The 18,219-nt window shown below is 40.1% G+C and overlaps 1 protein-coding gene across 4 annotated transcripts in view; it reads left to right on the top strand.

Annotated features, from left to right (window-relative positions):
- GRIK1 (glutamate ionotropic receptor kainate type subunit 1) overlaps positions 1-18,219 on the top strand; it is a 173,894-nt gene that overhangs the window by 97,781 nt on the left and 57,894 nt on the right. For all 4 annotated transcript variants that reach the window (XM_054072449.1, XM_054072433.1, XM_054072456.1 and 1 more), the window contains exons 4-6: positions 4,680-4,861; positions 14,590-14,643; positions 16,349-16,522. In XM_054072449.1, coding sequence (XP_053928424.1) covers positions 4,680-4,861; positions 14,590-14,643; positions 16,349-16,522 — 410 coding nt within the window. The remainder of the gene's footprint in view (positions 1-4,679; positions 4,862-14,589; positions 14,644-16,348; positions 16,523-18,219) is intronic.

Genomic DNA, 18,219 nt, shown 5'->3' on the forward strand with positions numbered 1-18,219 from the left:
GCCTCGTTGAACACCATGAGGTTTGCACAAGCCCACGTCTTGAGCCTATCAGTGTCCCACTGGATGGCATCCCTTCCCTCTAGCATGTAGACCATGTCACACAGCTTGATGTCATCAGCAAACTTACTGAGGGTGCCCTCAATCCCACTGTCCATGTCTTTGACAAAGAAGTTAAACAACCCTGGTCTCAATACCAGCCCCTGCAGAATGACACTTCTCACTGGTCTCCACTTGGACTCTGAGCCATTTATTGGAACTCTTTCAGTGTAACCATGCAGCCTTTTCCTCGTCCATCAAGTTGTCTATCTGTCAGATCCACGTCTCTTCAATTTAGAGACAAGAATGTTGTGCGAGACAGTGTCAAATGCTTTACACAAGTCCAGGTAGATGACATCAGTTGCTCTGCCCTTATCTACTAATGCTGTAGCCCTATTGTGGAAGGCCACAAAATTCATCAGGCAGGATTTGCCCCTAGTGAAGCCATGTTGGCTGTCAACAGTCATCTCCTATTTTCCATGTGCCTCAGCAGTTTCCAAGAGGACCTGCTCCATGGTCTTGCTGGTCACATACTGATCAGCCTGTAGTTCCCTGGGTCTTCTTTTTTTTTATATTTTAAAAAGGGGAGTTATATTTCCCCTTTTCTGGTCAGAGGGAATTTCACTGGACTGCCATGGCTTCTCAAATATGATAAACAGTGGTTTAGCAACTTCATCCACCAGTTCTCTCAGTTCACATGAATGTATCTCATCAGATCCCATGGACCTGTGCACCCTCATGTTCCTTAGATGGTCTCGAACCTGGTCTTTTCCTATCATGAGTGGTTCTTTATCTCCCAGTCTCTGCCTTTGCCTTCTGCACTTTGGGCAGTGCAGTTTGAGGCCTTTCCAATGAAGACTGAGGCAAAACGTCATTGAGTACCTCAGCCTTCTCCACATCCTGGGTAACCAGGTCTCCCGTTTCCTTCTGGAGAGGACCTACATGTTGCTCAGTCTTCATTTCATCCCAGGTGTACTTATAGAAGCTTTTCTTGTTGCCCTTGATGTCCTTGGCCAGATTTAATTTTATCATGGCTTTAGCTTTCCTAACCTGATGCCTGGCTGCTCAGGCAATTTCTCAGTATTCCTCTCAGGCTACTTGTCCATGCTTCCATTGTCTGTAGGCATCCTTCCTCCTGTGTTCCTTCTTCGGGCTCTGGGCTTCTATTGCTGGCATATGGTCCAAATCACTTGTGCATACCGCACTCATCTCAAACGCTATTTACCATGCTGCCAGTTTGTGTCATCTAAATGTTTTTCAGACATATCTTTTTTCCAGTCAATGATTTTGGAGTGTACACAAAGACAAGAGCTCTACAAATGTCTAAATGGCTTATCACCAGCCTTCACAGGCCTCTGCTGTTTGATAAGGCTTTCTCATTGACATCTGCTTTTTGAGATTTGGGAAATGATTATTTTGAAGTCCCATATTTTTCATGAGTAGGTTGTATGGTATATGAAAATGGTCACATCCTGGGGCAAGTGCTCTAAGAAGCTCTAGGAAGCTACCTGTGCCAACAAAACTTGTAACACCAAGTGGAGGCACTTGATTTGGTACAGAGCTTGTCTTCTCTTGACATCTTAACATCTCTCTTCATTTTAGACCCAAATTTTTAGTCTTCAACGTTCTACCACCGTATCAGCTTTACTCTTAGCTTGTCCAGTGCTTACGCTGGGATAAGCTCTTCTGTGTTGTCTCACATACCCTTTCTGATACTGACAAAGCCTTAGCACATTTTTCCAATCTTCTAGAATTCATTCAGGGTCCCAGTATATATCACAATAGTTGCTGACTGTTAGTAATCTACTGGGTGGACTCTATAGGACTGTCAATGACAAGCAAATTTTATATAAGCAGATCTAGAATACCTATGACCAATAGTGCTAAAAATTACATTTGGAATAGGAAGTACTTACTCAGCCTGCTTCTTATCAAACAGTACCACATTAAACAAATTTTCTGTCTCCTCCAAAGTGACCTACAGCAGTTATAAAGCTTGTATTTTGTTCATAAAATACATTTGCAAAATTCCTTCATGTTTCCTGAGTTGAGGCAATCAGATTTTTACCCTCTTTTCTCCTAGACTTCAATATGAATACAAATAGTAAAGCATACTACAGCTGGCTTTTATTTCTAATTGCTGTCCTCACTGTGTCATTGAAAGATGGACTTTCAGCCAAAGTCAAAGGAAAAGGAGAAAGTAGTTGTACAGGCAGCAGAACACAGACAGTAGGCCAAGAAAGTCAGTGAAACAAGCCTGGTTTCCATCCCTGTAGGTTTTTTTTTAAAGTCCTACACTGAAGCCCATTTCAATTCACATTCATCCACTGTGGGTTCCACCTGGCCAGAATCTACGGCATCTTTCCTATCCAAGTTCCTCCACTAGCACAGTCCTGCATCACTGTTGAGGTCACATCACCCACTTTGCAGATGTCCAGGATATGTCACTGAGCCCTTCTCAGCTTGAACACTACTTCCTTCCCAACCTCATGGACAGTCTGTGATACCTTCTGCCTGTTGCAGGCAGGCTGGTGGTCTCACCAAGTAAGAGGGGAGTGACTGCCCTAAGCACTGCACTTGCTCAGGCCTTCTACATTCCCCCCAGGAATCAGACTAAACACTTCACATTTGTCCCTTATCAAGACTTGGTGGTATCATGTCCAAGGGTTTGGATTTGTGAGGAAGAGGAAGGAGAGCACTGGTGGTTTTGCTCCTTTGAAATTAATTATGTTGGTAGTCAGTTGATTCAGGCTTTTGCCTGGTCCTCCAGAAAAATAACTGCAGTTGTTTCCACTGCTTCTTTCACTTCTTCAGTACCTTGCAGGTACTGAAGGCTTTACCTTCACTTCATGTGGCAGTAGGAAGCAATGGGAAGTGTGAGATCCAAGTCTCATGTGGCTGAAGTAAGTAACTTAAGGCACACAACATTTTCCTTCCCCCACAAAAGACTTGGAGGTGGGTGGGCAAATCTATTTCTTCAAGTCTTCATAACACTCAGACTTTTTGTTCCTGGAAAGAGAAACAATACTCAGTCTGAGGCTGTAGATAAGATGCAAGACTCCCTGCCTGCTGGGCTCTTCCTCCCAAATCTCACTTTTCCCTCTTAGAGTTGCCACTGGTTATAGTGGCCAAGGCACTGTAGTGAAGGGCTGAACACTTGAGTGTGTGGTACAATCAAGCTACATCTTTGCAACCAGATTACATAAACTCCCCTACTTGTTAGTCAATGTTAGAAGCATGTGCCCAATTCTCATAATAATGAGCTTAAATCGTTTCATATTTACACAGGTTGGTGTCCAGCCAGGCTCTGATCTTGTAGCGTGTTCAGTAATTTACATTTGAATTCTCATGATGCTTAATATTCTATATTGATTGCTGATACTTGAAAACCTGCAAAGAACAGAACCAGCATTGCAGGCAAAGGGAGATTGTTTTTTTCAAAACACATTGCCAGTACCTGAGTGAAAGCCAACAGTCCTTGACATAGCAACCACTCGCAATCTTCTGAAGAAATAGTGATGCTTCATCTTGCTTTGTATATACCATTGGACCACTCAACCAAGGACATTCATGCACAAGACAAATATACACTTACTCGGAGCGAGAGAGCAATGAGATTTTTCATATTAATAATTTGTTTGATTTTTGTTCAAGAAATGCTTCTTGCTCATATTCTCTTTCTCTTTAGGCATATTTTTAAGACAGTCTTTTACTTTCACTCAGCAGGAGATCACAAGTTTTTTTTGTGGGTAAATTATAGTCGTGGACAATGAAAAAGAGGCTATAATCACACACCTCAAAAAAATTCTTAACTATCTTACTTAGGCTTTGGAGGCAGTACAAATTACCTAGGAGTGCTGAATTAGCTGGTACAATTGCACCATGCTTAAATACTTAGACAAATCTTCTAGATTTGTACCAGTCAAAGACATAGTCTTAGAAAATGTTCTTGCATGTACAGGCATAGACCTGGATCTCAAAATATCTCAGTTCTTTATAATATGTCAGACTTGCTAAGTGACCTTACGCAAGTCACTGTTCCTTCAGGATATTTGTCTCTGAACTGATGATAAGGAAAATTTAAGGCTCATCCTCCAGTGTATTGTAACATATGCTGAAATAAGGACCACAAGAGCCACATGGATGGCTATTAAGAATAGTTATTAGTGAGTGCCACTCAGGCTAGCCACTGGCTTCTAAGTGAGCTGCAATGGAGGTGCTGGCCATTGTTAACATTTTTCTTCCTCTGTGTTCCTCTTCTGCTCATGCTTGACATTAGGTAGGAAAGTTAGTAATGAGGTTTCTTCAGTTCTATGTTCTTGTTGTTTAATATCGAAATAATAATTAGCTCCCAGGGAAGAAGCATTATATCATTTTTGCAATAAACTGTAGCATCAATACAAACATATTCTGTAGCCAATCAATTAAAATAATAGTTTCAGAATATTTAGATGTTGAAGCCAAGTATAACCATGAAAAGGAGACACTGAAATAATATTAGTTAGGAGGCTGACAAATATGAAACTAACAACTGCCCTTTGGGTATGTGAATTATGTTTGTACTGATAAGAGACCCTGTTTAAGTGACAATAAATACTCATTACACAGAATGGTTAGTTGTATAATTGTGTATCATTCTTCAGGTCTAATTCGCCTGCAAGAGCTCATCAAAGCCCCTTCTAGATACAACATTAAAATCAAAATCCGCCAGCTGCCCTCTGGGAACAAAGACGCCAGGCCTTTACTCAAGGAGATGAAGAAGGGCAAGGAGTTCTATGTGATATTTGATTGCTCACATGAAACGGCAGCAGAAATCCTTAAGCAGGTAAGGGGGAAAGCATTGGAAAAGCAAAATATTTGGTTTGTATCCTGAAAGCTGTCAGCCTTTCTGGTTTTCATTTTCTGAGAAATACTAAAACTGAATGCATTTAACCAATTTGGACATAGGCTTTGAAATACCAGGGACAGAAGTTGTTGAAGAATGTGCAGCAGCACCTGAGCACTCAACGGGACTTCCAGGCTTCACAAAACCATAAGGACCAGCAGCAGTATTGATGTCTGAAGTGGAGCCCATAGATATCCCGCAGAAAGAAATATGTATTTCTTTTTAATACTTCTTTTTGATACTTCAGTCTCTGTTGGACTTGGAAGACTGTTGCATTTATTTTAACTTGTCCTGGTTTAATTAACACAGTTTTTATGTGAAAGAGTCCCTTTGGAGTGCTTGGGGGGCTATTGAGCTATTGCCTCCACAGAGGCAGCACATCAGGTTCGGCACTGGCTACAGTGGGGCACCAAGCCACTGCAGACAAGTGTAGCTCTGCGTTCACATCCCTCTAATCAAGTAAGATTTGGTATCTGCTGGCATTACCTCATTACATTTCAAATTCTGCTACTGCAAGAAGGTGGAATGGAGAGCATATCAGAAAAAAAAAAAAAGCCCTTATACTTTGGAACAGGAAGAGAGGCTATTGTGCAAGGGTTGACATAGCCCTGACCTAAGTGTGAAAGTTGGACAGTCACATAAGGCAAAGACAAACGCCACAAAGTCTGATGTTAATAGGCTGGGATGTTTCCAGGGGGACACAAAGAGGGGTGTAAATTAGAATTTACTGTTGTCACTTACTACATATTTCTAGACAATAAAAATCTAAAGCATTGGCTCCTGCAATTCATTGACCTATAGAAAAAATAACAAACAAGTAATACATTGTGAAAGGCATTTCCTTTTTTGTGGCAAGGAAAGAGACGGTTTTGGTTTTACTGCCAGTCAGTTGAACAGGAACCACTGATCCCAGAAGACCAGTGATCCCAGAAGTACTGTTCTAACGTACAGATATGTCTCATAAAAGCTAAAGCCTATGCATCCATACTGGTATGTTTTGCTGAAATATTTAATTTATTCAGAGTAGTGTTCTGTATCAAAATTAGTAAGACAACTTACTGGTTGCTTTAGTCTGCAGAGCCTTAAACCGTCCTCTCCAGACTGGAGAATGTTGGTCCTGTGAATACAGACATGCAGGATGCTGTCCTAAATCAGATCAACGCGTAAGTTCCCATGAGCTGTTAGAGTTAGATATATTGCTGCCAGGAATGTTGTCCTGTAGTGAATCTTGGGGTTTTCTCAGTATATATACAAGCTATACATTTAAGCTACAGCAGGCCAAATACAGGCATTGGGAAGGTGAGGGAAGAGCAAGGGGAGGATGTACAATCGCATAGCTGCTCTCTCGCAGTAGAGAGTGCACTGCAGCAAATGTCATTAATTGGGAAGGAGGTGGACAGAAATGCTGCTGTCCCCTTACTCTGCTCCCTGTAGGGCTGTCCAAAAGCATTAAAACATGATAGCGTGTGCAAGCTGCTCCAAAATGAGACTTGTAGGGGAAGAGTTAAACTGACAACACGCATTTTCTAGGATCTGCAAAAAGAGAGTGCAGATGTCTGGCACACTGCAGGAGGTGCAATGCTTCAAATATACCAGGCTGAGTATGAAAAAAGAGAAAAATAACCTTAGTGTCAAAAGAAGAAGAGGAAGCGCTAAAAGATGCACTAAGACAGGGCAAAGTAGCAGAACAGTTTGTGTGGGAAGTGGATCAGGGAGAAAACTGAAAAGCTGCAGATACAGATGGTGCTCTCCAATGCCTTAAGAACTCAGAGAAGGATGTTGAATAGCAGTGTGGAAGAAAACCAAATTAAGTACACCTGTGGGTCAGAGCTGTGGGAAAGGAAGCAACATAAGTACAGGCTAGAAAGAAAGGGAAAATTGATTTAATATGAGACTGTACTGTGGCTGAATCTAGATGCTGACAGCAGTAACTCAGGTGTTGAAGTTCCTCACTGTAAAAGGCAGCTGTGAATGGGAGGGTGTGGAGGGCTATGAATTCACTTGGGGCTTATCTGATTATATGTTAGCTCTATGAAATTCTGTGGTTCACATTCTCATCATTGCAGACAGAAGCCTCTATATGATTTTATAATGAATGAAAACAAGCTATTAGAGAGAAGACTATAGATATGATTTTAAGAAAACTCTGCAACATTAATAGATAATACTTTTTACTTTGTAAATGATCCAATAGGTATTAGAGGAAAAATACATGTAATTGTTAAATTTTGTAAGATTTCTGATAGGAGTAGGAATCAGAGCCCACGGTCACTTAAACCTGTCCCCAAAACAACTTCTCTGCCTATCATATTTACAATAATGCATTAGTAGCCTATGCAGGAGAAGATAAATAAAGGAAAAGGAGATTAGTTGTGTGTTGGATTGGAGAGGGTATTTTACAGATTGAAAGTGCAGCAGGATCACACAGGGACATACTCACCACTGCTTTTACTTGATTCCTCTGTCTTGCTCACCACTCAAGCCAGCCCAGGTTCCCCCTCAAGATGGACAAGGGTCTGCATTTCCCCTCTCCATGCCTCAGAGTGCCTCCTCTATACCAGGATCTGCCCCATCTCCTTTGGACAACCCCCAACCAAGGTGGGCAGCATCCCTCACCTCCTCCGGACCTCACTGCCCTTTTTCCAGTGGTGCCCATGCTGCTGAGGTTGGCCGTGGCGGCAATGGCTCTGCAAGCAGGGGCTCCTTGTGCCAGTGTTCAGAGGGCAACGGCTGCGGCATGGCTTGCTTCCAAAGGGAGGTCAAGGGGTGCCTAGAAACTCTTTCTGGAAGTGAAAGGATTAGCACATCTGAAATTATGTCTTGAAAGAGTCAGCATATGGAGCTGGTTTGGGGAGTGTGGAGCTACCTGACCAAGCTGAATTACCAGGGTTTGGGACCATGGGAGGTGACCTTTTCACTTGCTTCCTTCAACTTATTGTTTACAAAACAGCACAAAAGACAGATTTTTTCTCTTAAATGAGACTATCTTTTGCTTATTTTTAGCTTCAACTAAAATACCATTGAGCCACCCTTCTTCCTCGTGCACAACAACAACAGGCGAATCGATAACCTAGTTTAAACAAAATATAAAGCCTGAACACAGCTGAGTAACTTATTCCCTAAGCTCACACATTTCCCTTTCTTTCTGACATGCTACAGAAAGCCCAGCCTTTCACAGTACCGAACAGCTTAATGAAGCCTAGCTCTCTCGTCACCCAGATCTGGGGGGAACAAGAGGAAATTGTGATTATTAATTGCTGCCTTTTACAACAGTCACTTTGAATTTTCTCTGCATATTTCCTCATGAGGATTGGTAACCTCAGGTGACTGTGCATAGTGGCTAAGGGCGTTTTCCAGCTCTGTTGCCTCTACAAGATAATCACCAAAACCGGCAGCTCTGCTGTCCTAAGTGACCCACTCCATGGAGATCAGGATATCCCAAAATCAATTGAACTGGAGGTTATGCCAGCAGGGTTTTCAAATAAGATGTACTGCAACAGCAAAGCTGATAGAAAAAGTCACAGCTGGTCTGTCAGTCCCATAGTCTGCTTGAAAATCTTAGCTCCTGGAGCTTTAAAGCTCATGAAGACTGAACAAATCATCTGAAAAAAAGAATGAGATATAGTGGAGAATTAGATGTCAAAAGCATGAGATAAGAGCAGCTGTGGCTTCCTACGGTAAAATTGTGATCGCCAAAGTCCTGCTCAGGACCTACTTGAGCTCTGTAAGAGCCTCCCTGTTGAATTCAGCAGTGCTTGTCCTGCTCTGCTGTGAGGGTGCCTAGCATCTATCTCCTTTGCAAGCTGAAAAGTAGATATATCTGAAGGACTGTGAGACAATAAGGCTCCTTCCAAACTTGCTTAAGACAAGCAGGACTGAGTGTCTTGCACAAGTAAGCAGGAAACACTTCTATAAGGAAAAATCTGGCAGTTACAACATTTACCTGAAATATTTTGTGGACAGATATTTGATGCTCTTTCTGGACTAGGTAAGCAATTCCACAAATCAGTTATATCTAGCTATTGCAAATTTCAATCTGTTTTATGCAGCTATCTTGCAATATACCATGCACATACTGTATTTAGTCAAATACTGTCTTTTGGTATGCAGAACTTAGTTCAAGAGTTAAGTTGTTATTGCTAACCTTCAATTTATTATTCTAACACAACTGTTAAATTACGTTACTACTAGCCTTAAATTATCTACTCCTACTTCCACACCACTAAAATAAATTTTATGAAATGTACTGTATATTTATCAAGTTTAGGAACTCATAGTGCATTTCATAAAGACTTCTATGTTCACTTGCACTATGTGACAGACAAAGAACAAAATAATTAATTCAGTTCTTACTGAAGCATGAAAACTAAGTGTCACCCTAGTATACATTCTAAGTACACAATAAATGTGAGAATATAAAACTTCAGTTCCTGACTATGTTCCTTGTAGTAACTTGATAGGTAGGCTGAAGCCCACTCTCTGCCAAGAAAAGGCAAGATTAGCTCTGTTCTCACTGCTGCAGTAGAAATATCAGTGGCAGATCCCTCCAGATGCCCCCAAGCCCCACTGTGAGAAGCAGAGTGAGGCATACTTGCCTCACTGGTTCTCCTCTCATTGATTTTATAAAGGGGTTGTTGATGGGAGGACATCTTCTTCTGGCCACCTGGTTACTGCTGAATGGTGTCAAATGGCAAGAGCGTTGGTCCCTAGCACAGACATGGATTAAGGCATCAGTGAAGACCGTGGGCACAGAAATTTTGCGTCAGGGGTAATTCGTCCTGAAAATTGGCAGTGTGCTTCAGTTTCCAAATCTAAATGTGCGTCTCTATAGAAGTAAATGTGATCATTGCCTTAGAAGCTTTATTCTGAGATTCAAAGGTACAACAGCATGGGCTGTGAATCAGAGTACAGTCTTTTGGGAACTTTGCTGTGTAATGTCATAGCTGTACTATGCCGAGACCTCTACTTCTCTGTTCTTGTTAGCTGTGCTATATAGATGAAAGCTAAAATAGTTACATAAATTCAGTACAGTGCAATCTATGCTACATCTTGCACATGTAGTTGTTCTTTGCTTCCTTGTAAGGTTCACTGGGTGGTGCAAATGCAAGTAGACTTGCAAACTGAAAGAGTACTTTCAGTCTTGGTACTGTGAGATAATTTCCATGCTGGACTTTGGAAGGTAATACTGCTGCCTTAGCTCTCTGGGATCCCATTAGGAAGCAGAATGAGCCAGCCACAGCAGACTGGGACCCTGGGCCAACATATTTGTTCTGCCCTATTGCTATGGCCCTTGCTTCCAGTTTGACTGCAATACTAGTGAACTATTTACAGAATATATCTTGTTTCTTGCCATGGCTCCTGTCCATGTCAGAGGAACTCTATACCATTCCAGCTGGACCACTGCTGTAACTGAGTGGGACGCAGATTTCCGGTGAGTTAAGTCATGTCCTAGTAAAGCTCTCTACATAGAGTCCAGTGAAGCACTGCAAGCAAAATATAACATTTTTATATCAAACACTTGAGAGGCAAGGAGGCAGAAGGGCTTTTATTCATTATGTTGTATGTTGCTGATCTTAGAAAACAGTGGTGGTGCTAATTAATTGGATAGTAAAGTGCGTTCATTTAATGGTCATGAAATTAAATAATAGCATGAGTGAGGAAAGTGCAGAGTGAAAACAAACAGAGTATTTGATGTGGTTCTTGCTACTATGCTTCATCATCATTATGGTTTCATCCCACCTTAAAGGAAGGCTGACACCAGCTCTAAATGAGGAGATGGTCTTTTTAGAAGTTGAACAAATGCAGGGTGGACCTGAAACATAGTGCAAGCCAGAACAAGGCGACCAAAGAGATTTACAGACAAAAGAGAGAGAAATTGTGTCTAGTTTCTGTCATTATGATTTGATCACTGATACTTTTTCAGATGCACATTATGGTTTATGACCCACAACTAAAAGTATAGGTTTGCAAAAGACAAGACCCGAAGTTCTCATCTGAAATAGATAGAGGTGGAAGTCTCTTTATCTTATTTCCACGATAATCCATACTTCAACCATATCTGAGTTTGGCTGAAGAACAAACAGGTTTTATGCTGAGTACAATGGGTAGGAGATCTAGAAGGAGAACAGAGAATATTTTAGCTCAGTTTCACTAGCTTACTTGCACAGTTAGTAAAAACTGTTACTGTTTAAATAGGACATTTCTATCAGATGGATAATTATTTAAATAATTGCATGCATCAGTATTGAAGTATGAATGTGTAAACAAATCTCATGCTAGTTTCTCACGGGTAGCTATATGTGCATAAACCAGTCTTGTTGCCTTCTCTTCTCTCTTCTGGGCTGCTCTGCTTGTTTTCTGTAGTGGGGAAGATGCTTGCTTTGTGGGAAGAGCCTATGGAGCTGCTTTGCAAGGTACTTCAGAGGTGTCCGAGCCTGAAAGGAGTCTTTGCTACTAACATGCTTTTATTATTGTCTCTCTCCTGGTAGTTCCTAGAGGCAGCTTCTCCTGTATCTGCTGTGTTGCAGACACACAGCAGAAGACAAGTCCTTGCAACTGTCCTGTTTACACTAATAGGGTCATCCAAGTCATTACAGCTTGGAAGTCATTAATGCTTTGTAGTCTCCAGCATGATACTCAGTGTTCCTCTTCCTTTTGCTTTAATTTATCTTCATGTCCTAATATGTTTTCCTAATATGATCCATCAGAGTGGGCATTTGGTGCAGTCATTAAATCATCATTCAATGGGAATTTTACTTAGCAACCATGTTAGCCTAAGCATAAATAAGTTATTATTATAAAACCTTTTACAATCCATGAATAAAAAGCACCCTATTTAGGTCAATCTATAGATCGAACTCATGTGTCACAGTGAAGTCTCAGTGACGACTAAGTGCTATATAACTGATTATTATCCTTAATGATTGTTACGGGAGAGGGCAAGCAGTTAAGCCTGCTCTTGTGATCAGTGCTAAGTGAGAGGTAGAGCTCAGTGTCCGATCAGGGCCCAGCTTGGGACAGATCAAATGTCAACTCTTATTCTTTTAACAGACAAGGACATTATTAACATGTTTGTGTCACTTACAAGCTCCCTTCTGGCTGTCTTTGTCTTCATATCTTAATTGAGTCATCCTTAATATAGAAAATACAAAAGTCACATGTTGCTTAAGTTTTCCTGGGCTGCTGCAATACTTTCTTTGGAAGAATTCAGCGAGCATCTCTCTTGGAGCCCTTAAGTGCAAGGTCCTTGGCAAATCTAAGGCACCCTCGAGCAGTTCCTCTCGTGAACCTGTGTCTTAGTTATAGCATATAAAATTGCCAGGTGAACATTGCTTTTTACATGCAATTGCCTTTGATTTTCAGGGGGTTTGGTTCTGTTTTGTTTTCAAAGATAATCCTGTAGCATGTATTTTGGAATCATTATTATTCACAGGGGGGTGTGTGTCCTGCCAGCTCTGTTTATAGTGCATTATTTGGGAATCAATATTCTCATAAAAAGTTTTAATCAAAAATGTGTTCAGGAGACAGACACTCCTCTCAGGCTAATACCCTTGTATTTGTGAGAAAAGCAATAACTGTTTCACAGTGGATTAACTAGCTAGTTACCCAGCAGCAGTGTAACTGCAATAGCACAAGCTAGGTAGTGCTTCCCAAAAATCCAGGCTACACACTTCATAATCATTGTAGTTAATGTATTTCTTAACCATAAATTAACAAATTGTAATTTGTAAATTGTAATATGAAGTATTTTAAAGCATTGTAAGGCTTAGCATTTTCGTAGTTCTCCATTGTCTTATGATTTCTACACAGGCAGATTTCAGTTTATGTCTTCTGTTAACAAAGTGCAATGACTTGATGTCAGCTCTTCTACCTCAAGCTAAAATTAAAACTGTAATGAATCAATAATTTAAATCTTGGCGTTCATATCCTCCTATTCAAATTTATTAGTATAAACTAGCTTTCATACTAATGTGACACCATGGACTAACTGCAAACTTCCTGTAGAGGACCAAATAAATATAGACATACAGTTGATTACCTGGGCTCAAACCACATTCGTATAACCTAGTAGCTGGTCTGTGACCCATGTGAAACAACTGGGTTATTTCAATACAGTTTCAGCTCAAAAGAGACCTGCATCATAAAAGTCCTGACTGACACCTGCTTCTCATGGCAAGGACCGTAAACACAGAAATGCGATGGCTCCAGGAAGCAGAAATGAGTCCAGCCAGGTCAGCTGGGAAACGTAGCATGCTAAAGTTTCCATTTATGTTAATGTATATAGTTTTCTGTGCTTAAGTAGGGAAGGAACATCAGTCTTCAGGATTACTAGAGTGATCATTGCTACAGGTAATAAAATAACTTTAAGAAATGGAATAAAAAAGGATTAATAAGAAATAAAAAAAAGGCAATTTTGACATGTAAATTCAGTGGAGCGTTTCAATGAAATTCTTGCTTTCTGGCTTGAGTTTTAATAGTTGGAAATGGATTGTTTGTTCGTGATTAGTCCTGAGCTGGTTTTATTATCTACTGCAGCTTAGAAAGTTTAGGTCCTTTCCTTTACGTGAGGAGTTGCCATACACAATTATACAACTAATTTTCAGAAGCTTTTGCCATGAATGAGGATTTTAGTAGGCCAAATCACACTATTTCCCCCTGTCTTTCAAACAGCTATTCAGGCACTGCTAAAAATGTCTTAAAATACTATTAATAGCAGATGCTTACATTACTATGATCAAGACTGAATAACATTTAACCTTTGTCTTACTGTCACGATAATGAATTCTTCAGTAGTTTCCTAGCTCATAATTCCTCCTCCTCTTCACAAGATCCCAGAGAGGGCAAAATGCTTGCATCGTGGTAATAGAATGCGTAGATGTGGCAACAAGCGTAGGTGATGCTGGCCCGAAACTGTAGAGCATCCTGTTATACACTATCCTGGGTGTTTTATATAAGCATTCCCAATGGTTTTTGGACAGGGACGGAGGGGAAAAAAAAAGAGATCCCTCTAGAAGTTTCCTGCAATGTGAGGGCTGGGAGGAAAAACTTCATCCTCTTCCACCTGAGGAGGCCAGTCAATATGCATTTAAATGCCAATCTTACCTTGCAGACCTTCAAAAGGTCTGATTCTGGAAAATTAATCCAGACCAGAAATCCTTTCCTACTGCTTGTTTTGACAGCCTCCTGCAGACCTACACTCCCCAGGTGGAATAAAAGGTGTTTATAGAAGCTTTCTTCTTTCTGTTTTGCTTTTTTACTTCAGTAAGCATTCACTCAGTGTCTTATTCTCACATGGTAATGCAGAATAAAAAAACCTCCACCTAAGCACTTTTCCCTACAAATTCTGTTGTCTGCTAGTAAATTCTTTTTTAACACTGCAGACTAAAGAATCACACTTTTAAAAATTCAGCTTGTCATTATCGCTGGTCATGTTTCTTGTCCTAGAAGTTTTGCAATATTTAACCTCTTTCCTGAGCAGAGGTAATAAAAACATAATTTAAATAGAGTATGATGTCTTTTGCTCCTGAAGAAAAACGTAGGCTTTGTTGTAGTCATCCTTATAACCTGTAACATATGGTTCCAGAGTAAGCCATGCTTTTCAAAAGACAGTGCAGGACACTGAGAGCATCCTGTGTAAATTACACTCACCTTTCAACTTCTTTCAACAGATTCTGTCCATGGGAATGATGACTGAATACTACCACTACTTTTTTACAACACTGGTAAGGAACACTAAAGATGTGGGAGTGAATTTCCTCTGATGTGGCAAAGACAACTAAGATTTCATACATTTTATTCATTTACAACTAAGAATTTAAATGTTTTTATGCATTTACAGAGATGTTTGTTGCCATTTTTCAAGGAAATTCCTGGAGGATGAGTACTAACACTCCTTAGTAATACCAGGAGTCACAATTTTGTAAAGAAGCTGTTTAGTAGTGTCTGTGGGTTGGCTAACACTTTAAAACCATGAAAATGAATTGCAGTATTGTGTTTAAGGAAAAGCCATCAGTACAGGTGGATCAGTGTAAAACAAAATAATGAATGAATGACTTTGCAGTGGAGCCAAGGTCAAGCACTGCAGGCAGTGCAATTCATCACTAAGGTATTTGCTTTACTTATAAAAACACAAAATCACACATATATAAAATCACTTGGGAAATTTTATGTCAAAAGAAAAACCCTAAATTTGCTTTTATGGTACAAATCTATAAATACTTATCTCAGTACATTTTTCTTATTTTTTACCTTATATGGTATACATAAATATAAATCAATCCATGCTGGAAGTCCATTTGCATTGTAGAGTAGAAAGACAGCAAAGATACAATATTTCTAGAATAATCCTAGAGGGCTCGATTATATCTGTTCATGTACACCAGCTTATTCTTTATTTCCTTTCCGTATAAAATTTTATGTGGGAGTGAAAAATCATTTTGAATCCAATAGTCAATTCATTAGTCAGAAAAGACTCTCTAGCTGTTTGGAACTTGAAGTACTAGCTTGAAATAGTTCTCTTTGGGGCCATGTTAACATGAAGGAAAATGTGAAAAATTAGGATTTACTGTGGAATTTACATTTTTATACAACATCAGTCTAACATAAACTGGTAACCACCAAAACCAACAGAGTAGTAAACAATGCTGGTCGGATCTTGGCATTGTGGTATTGTAAATTTTGACATTTTGATGGTTACTGTAGTATTAAACCATGACCAATGCATTTGTCATTTTATGGCCTGCTGGGATCAGCAAAAAGTTGATTTGAAAAACAGCCTTTAGGCTTTGAAAAGCAGTTGTCGTATTTCCACTGTCTGATAAATACAGCCATGGAGTGTGCCACACAATTATATTACTTAGAATATCCATTATTTTCCTGCTCTGTAAATGCTGAGCACTGAAGCACATGGACTTACTGTGCACTGGCTTGACACATCCATTAGGTATACTGGCAGCAAGTCACCTGAAGGAGGCAAGACAGGAGAAAAATGGGATTCATAAGTAGTAAAAAATTGTGTTGCTTTTGACATCTCTTGAAATTTTCCTTCCCCAAGCTGAGAAATAAGCTTGACATTGGCCAGCTAATTTCTCATGTTGGTTTGTCAGAGCTGTAACACTGTTAGAGGACAGCTATAAATTAAAATTAGATACTACTGTGCAGATTGGTTGCAAAATATTGTTATTGTGGGAACCGATTTTTATGTTCCAACAAAGCAGGTATGTGGTTTGTTATAAATTTCACACAGTTTTAGTTTATTCAGATGTGTAACTGAAATAGTCATGACAAGGCTTTGAGAGCAAGCAGAGCATTCACAGGGGGAAAAAAAGAGCTTGGGTTGAATACAATTTTGGCCTAATTGTACCTTCCAAACATTTTGCTTTAAAAATACTACATCTGGTTTTGTTTGTTTTCTTAATGGTGATTTAGGATCTGTTTGCATTAGACCTGGAACCCTACAGATACAGTGGAGTAAATATGACAGGATTTCGCCTGCTCAACATCGAGAACCCTCATGTTTCATCAGTCGTTGAGAAATGGTCAATGGAACGTCTGCAGGCGCCACCGAAACCAGAGACTGGCCTCCTGGATGGCATGATGACAGTAAGTGAACTACTACAATGATGCATGGGCGTCTACAAGCGTGCTCTGCAATGCTATTCTAGCAGATGTGAGCTGGTCCCATTACTGCTTTATTTCACAATGCAGATGCTGAAGCAGCATCGCCCAAACAAACTTCCTTTTATGTGCTTCTACACAAAAGTGAGCAAACCACTGGTGGGCAGCTCTAGCTATGAGTGACCGTTCTACATCATGGTGCTGTCCCGCTAATCTTATTGTTGTCAAATGTATATATTGCTGCCTCATTTCTCTAATAATGTTCTGGATGGAGTGAGGAACAAAACAAGAAATAAAGTCTTTCAGAGCAGATATGTGATTTTTAACCTGCAGGGAAAGATATTGTACGTGTGGACAGATAATAACATTTTTAAATTAGAAAAGTGCCCTTTCTCTTCATTTCCATCATCTACAGCAACTCTGGCTTTTAAGATGTAATTTAAAGATAAATGAAGGGTATCATCAAGCCAGGAAATGAGGATTTCCTTCCTATTACTCCCCCAAGAAGTAAAGGAAAGAACAGGAAAAATTACAGGGATAGCATGACTCTATGCAGTTTTGCAGGATGAAGGGTTGCCATCTTTTTGCAACAAAAGATAATGTATCTTATATACTGAGTGGAGTTCGAAGTGATATGAAATAGACTTATTGCAGATGATTGCAGGGAAAATTTTGAAACATCCTGAAGAAAAATGCATTGTGCGTGCTATCTCTAGCATTTAAAAAAAACGTTGCTTATTGGGGCAGTGCCATTGTGCTCACTCACACACAAAGCAGGTGAGAAAGTTGTCCCTGGGAACTTCTGGTGTGAATACACAAAACCTGCAAGGGTAGCTATTCACACATAGCTGTTCACATGTATCCAACCAACCTTAAAATTAGGAAAACCAAAGATCCTGCTACACTCTTATGCTCTCCTTTGCATCTCTAACTCTTACCTCCTTTGCATCACTATAATCTCTTTGTGTCCTTAACACTCTGAAACAGTATGAGCACCAAGGAAATCATCTTCCTACTTGGCTGTGATCATTTAAATATTCATAGCGAGTTCTGCTCATTCAGTTTGATGGAGAGCTGCAATACTGCTGTATTTCGTTAGACAATACGGGTATGACAAGCTGCACAGTGTGAGGAGATCAGATCAGGTCTAGGTGTTCTGCTCAGGAGTTCTCCCTTCTGGTTCAAGCTATATGTTTTGCCCTGATATCACCTTGTGGGAAGTCAGCAGAGTATGACCAAAGCAGTTTTCAGTTCATGTCCCACTTAATGTCCAAACTGCACATAGATGAGTCATAGTTGCTCTAATGAAATCTTTGGGTTTCTTTGCAATAATTTAAATGGAATATGGAAATCAGAAAAACAAATTCCAGAGCTAATTCTTATTTCCTTTCTTCTTATGCACAAATACAGACATTAATATAAGGCAGTTTTCCTTCAGAAAATGAGGTGCACTTTTGCAACTCCATGCAACCCCAAGCCCTAAAACAGAAACACCGTGAGCAGAGAAATAAATTGCTAAGGGAGGTAATATAATCTCCCAGTTGCTTCACAGCAAGATGAATGGGTAACAAGTTACAGAAGCGCGAGTTTCAAACAGTCGTCTGGTGAACATAGAAACACTGCAGAATGCACCATGCTATGAAGTAAGAGAGTCGGTGCTCCCAGATAGGAGTGCAAAGTAA

This window comes from Cuculus canorus, chromosome 1 (genome assembly GCF_017976375.1).
Source record: "Cuculus canorus isolate bCucCan1 chromosome 1, bCucCan1.pri, whole genome shotgun sequence".
Classification (NCBI taxonomy): domain Eukaryota; kingdom Metazoa; phylum Chordata; class Aves; order Cuculiformes; family Cuculidae; genus Cuculus; species Cuculus canorus.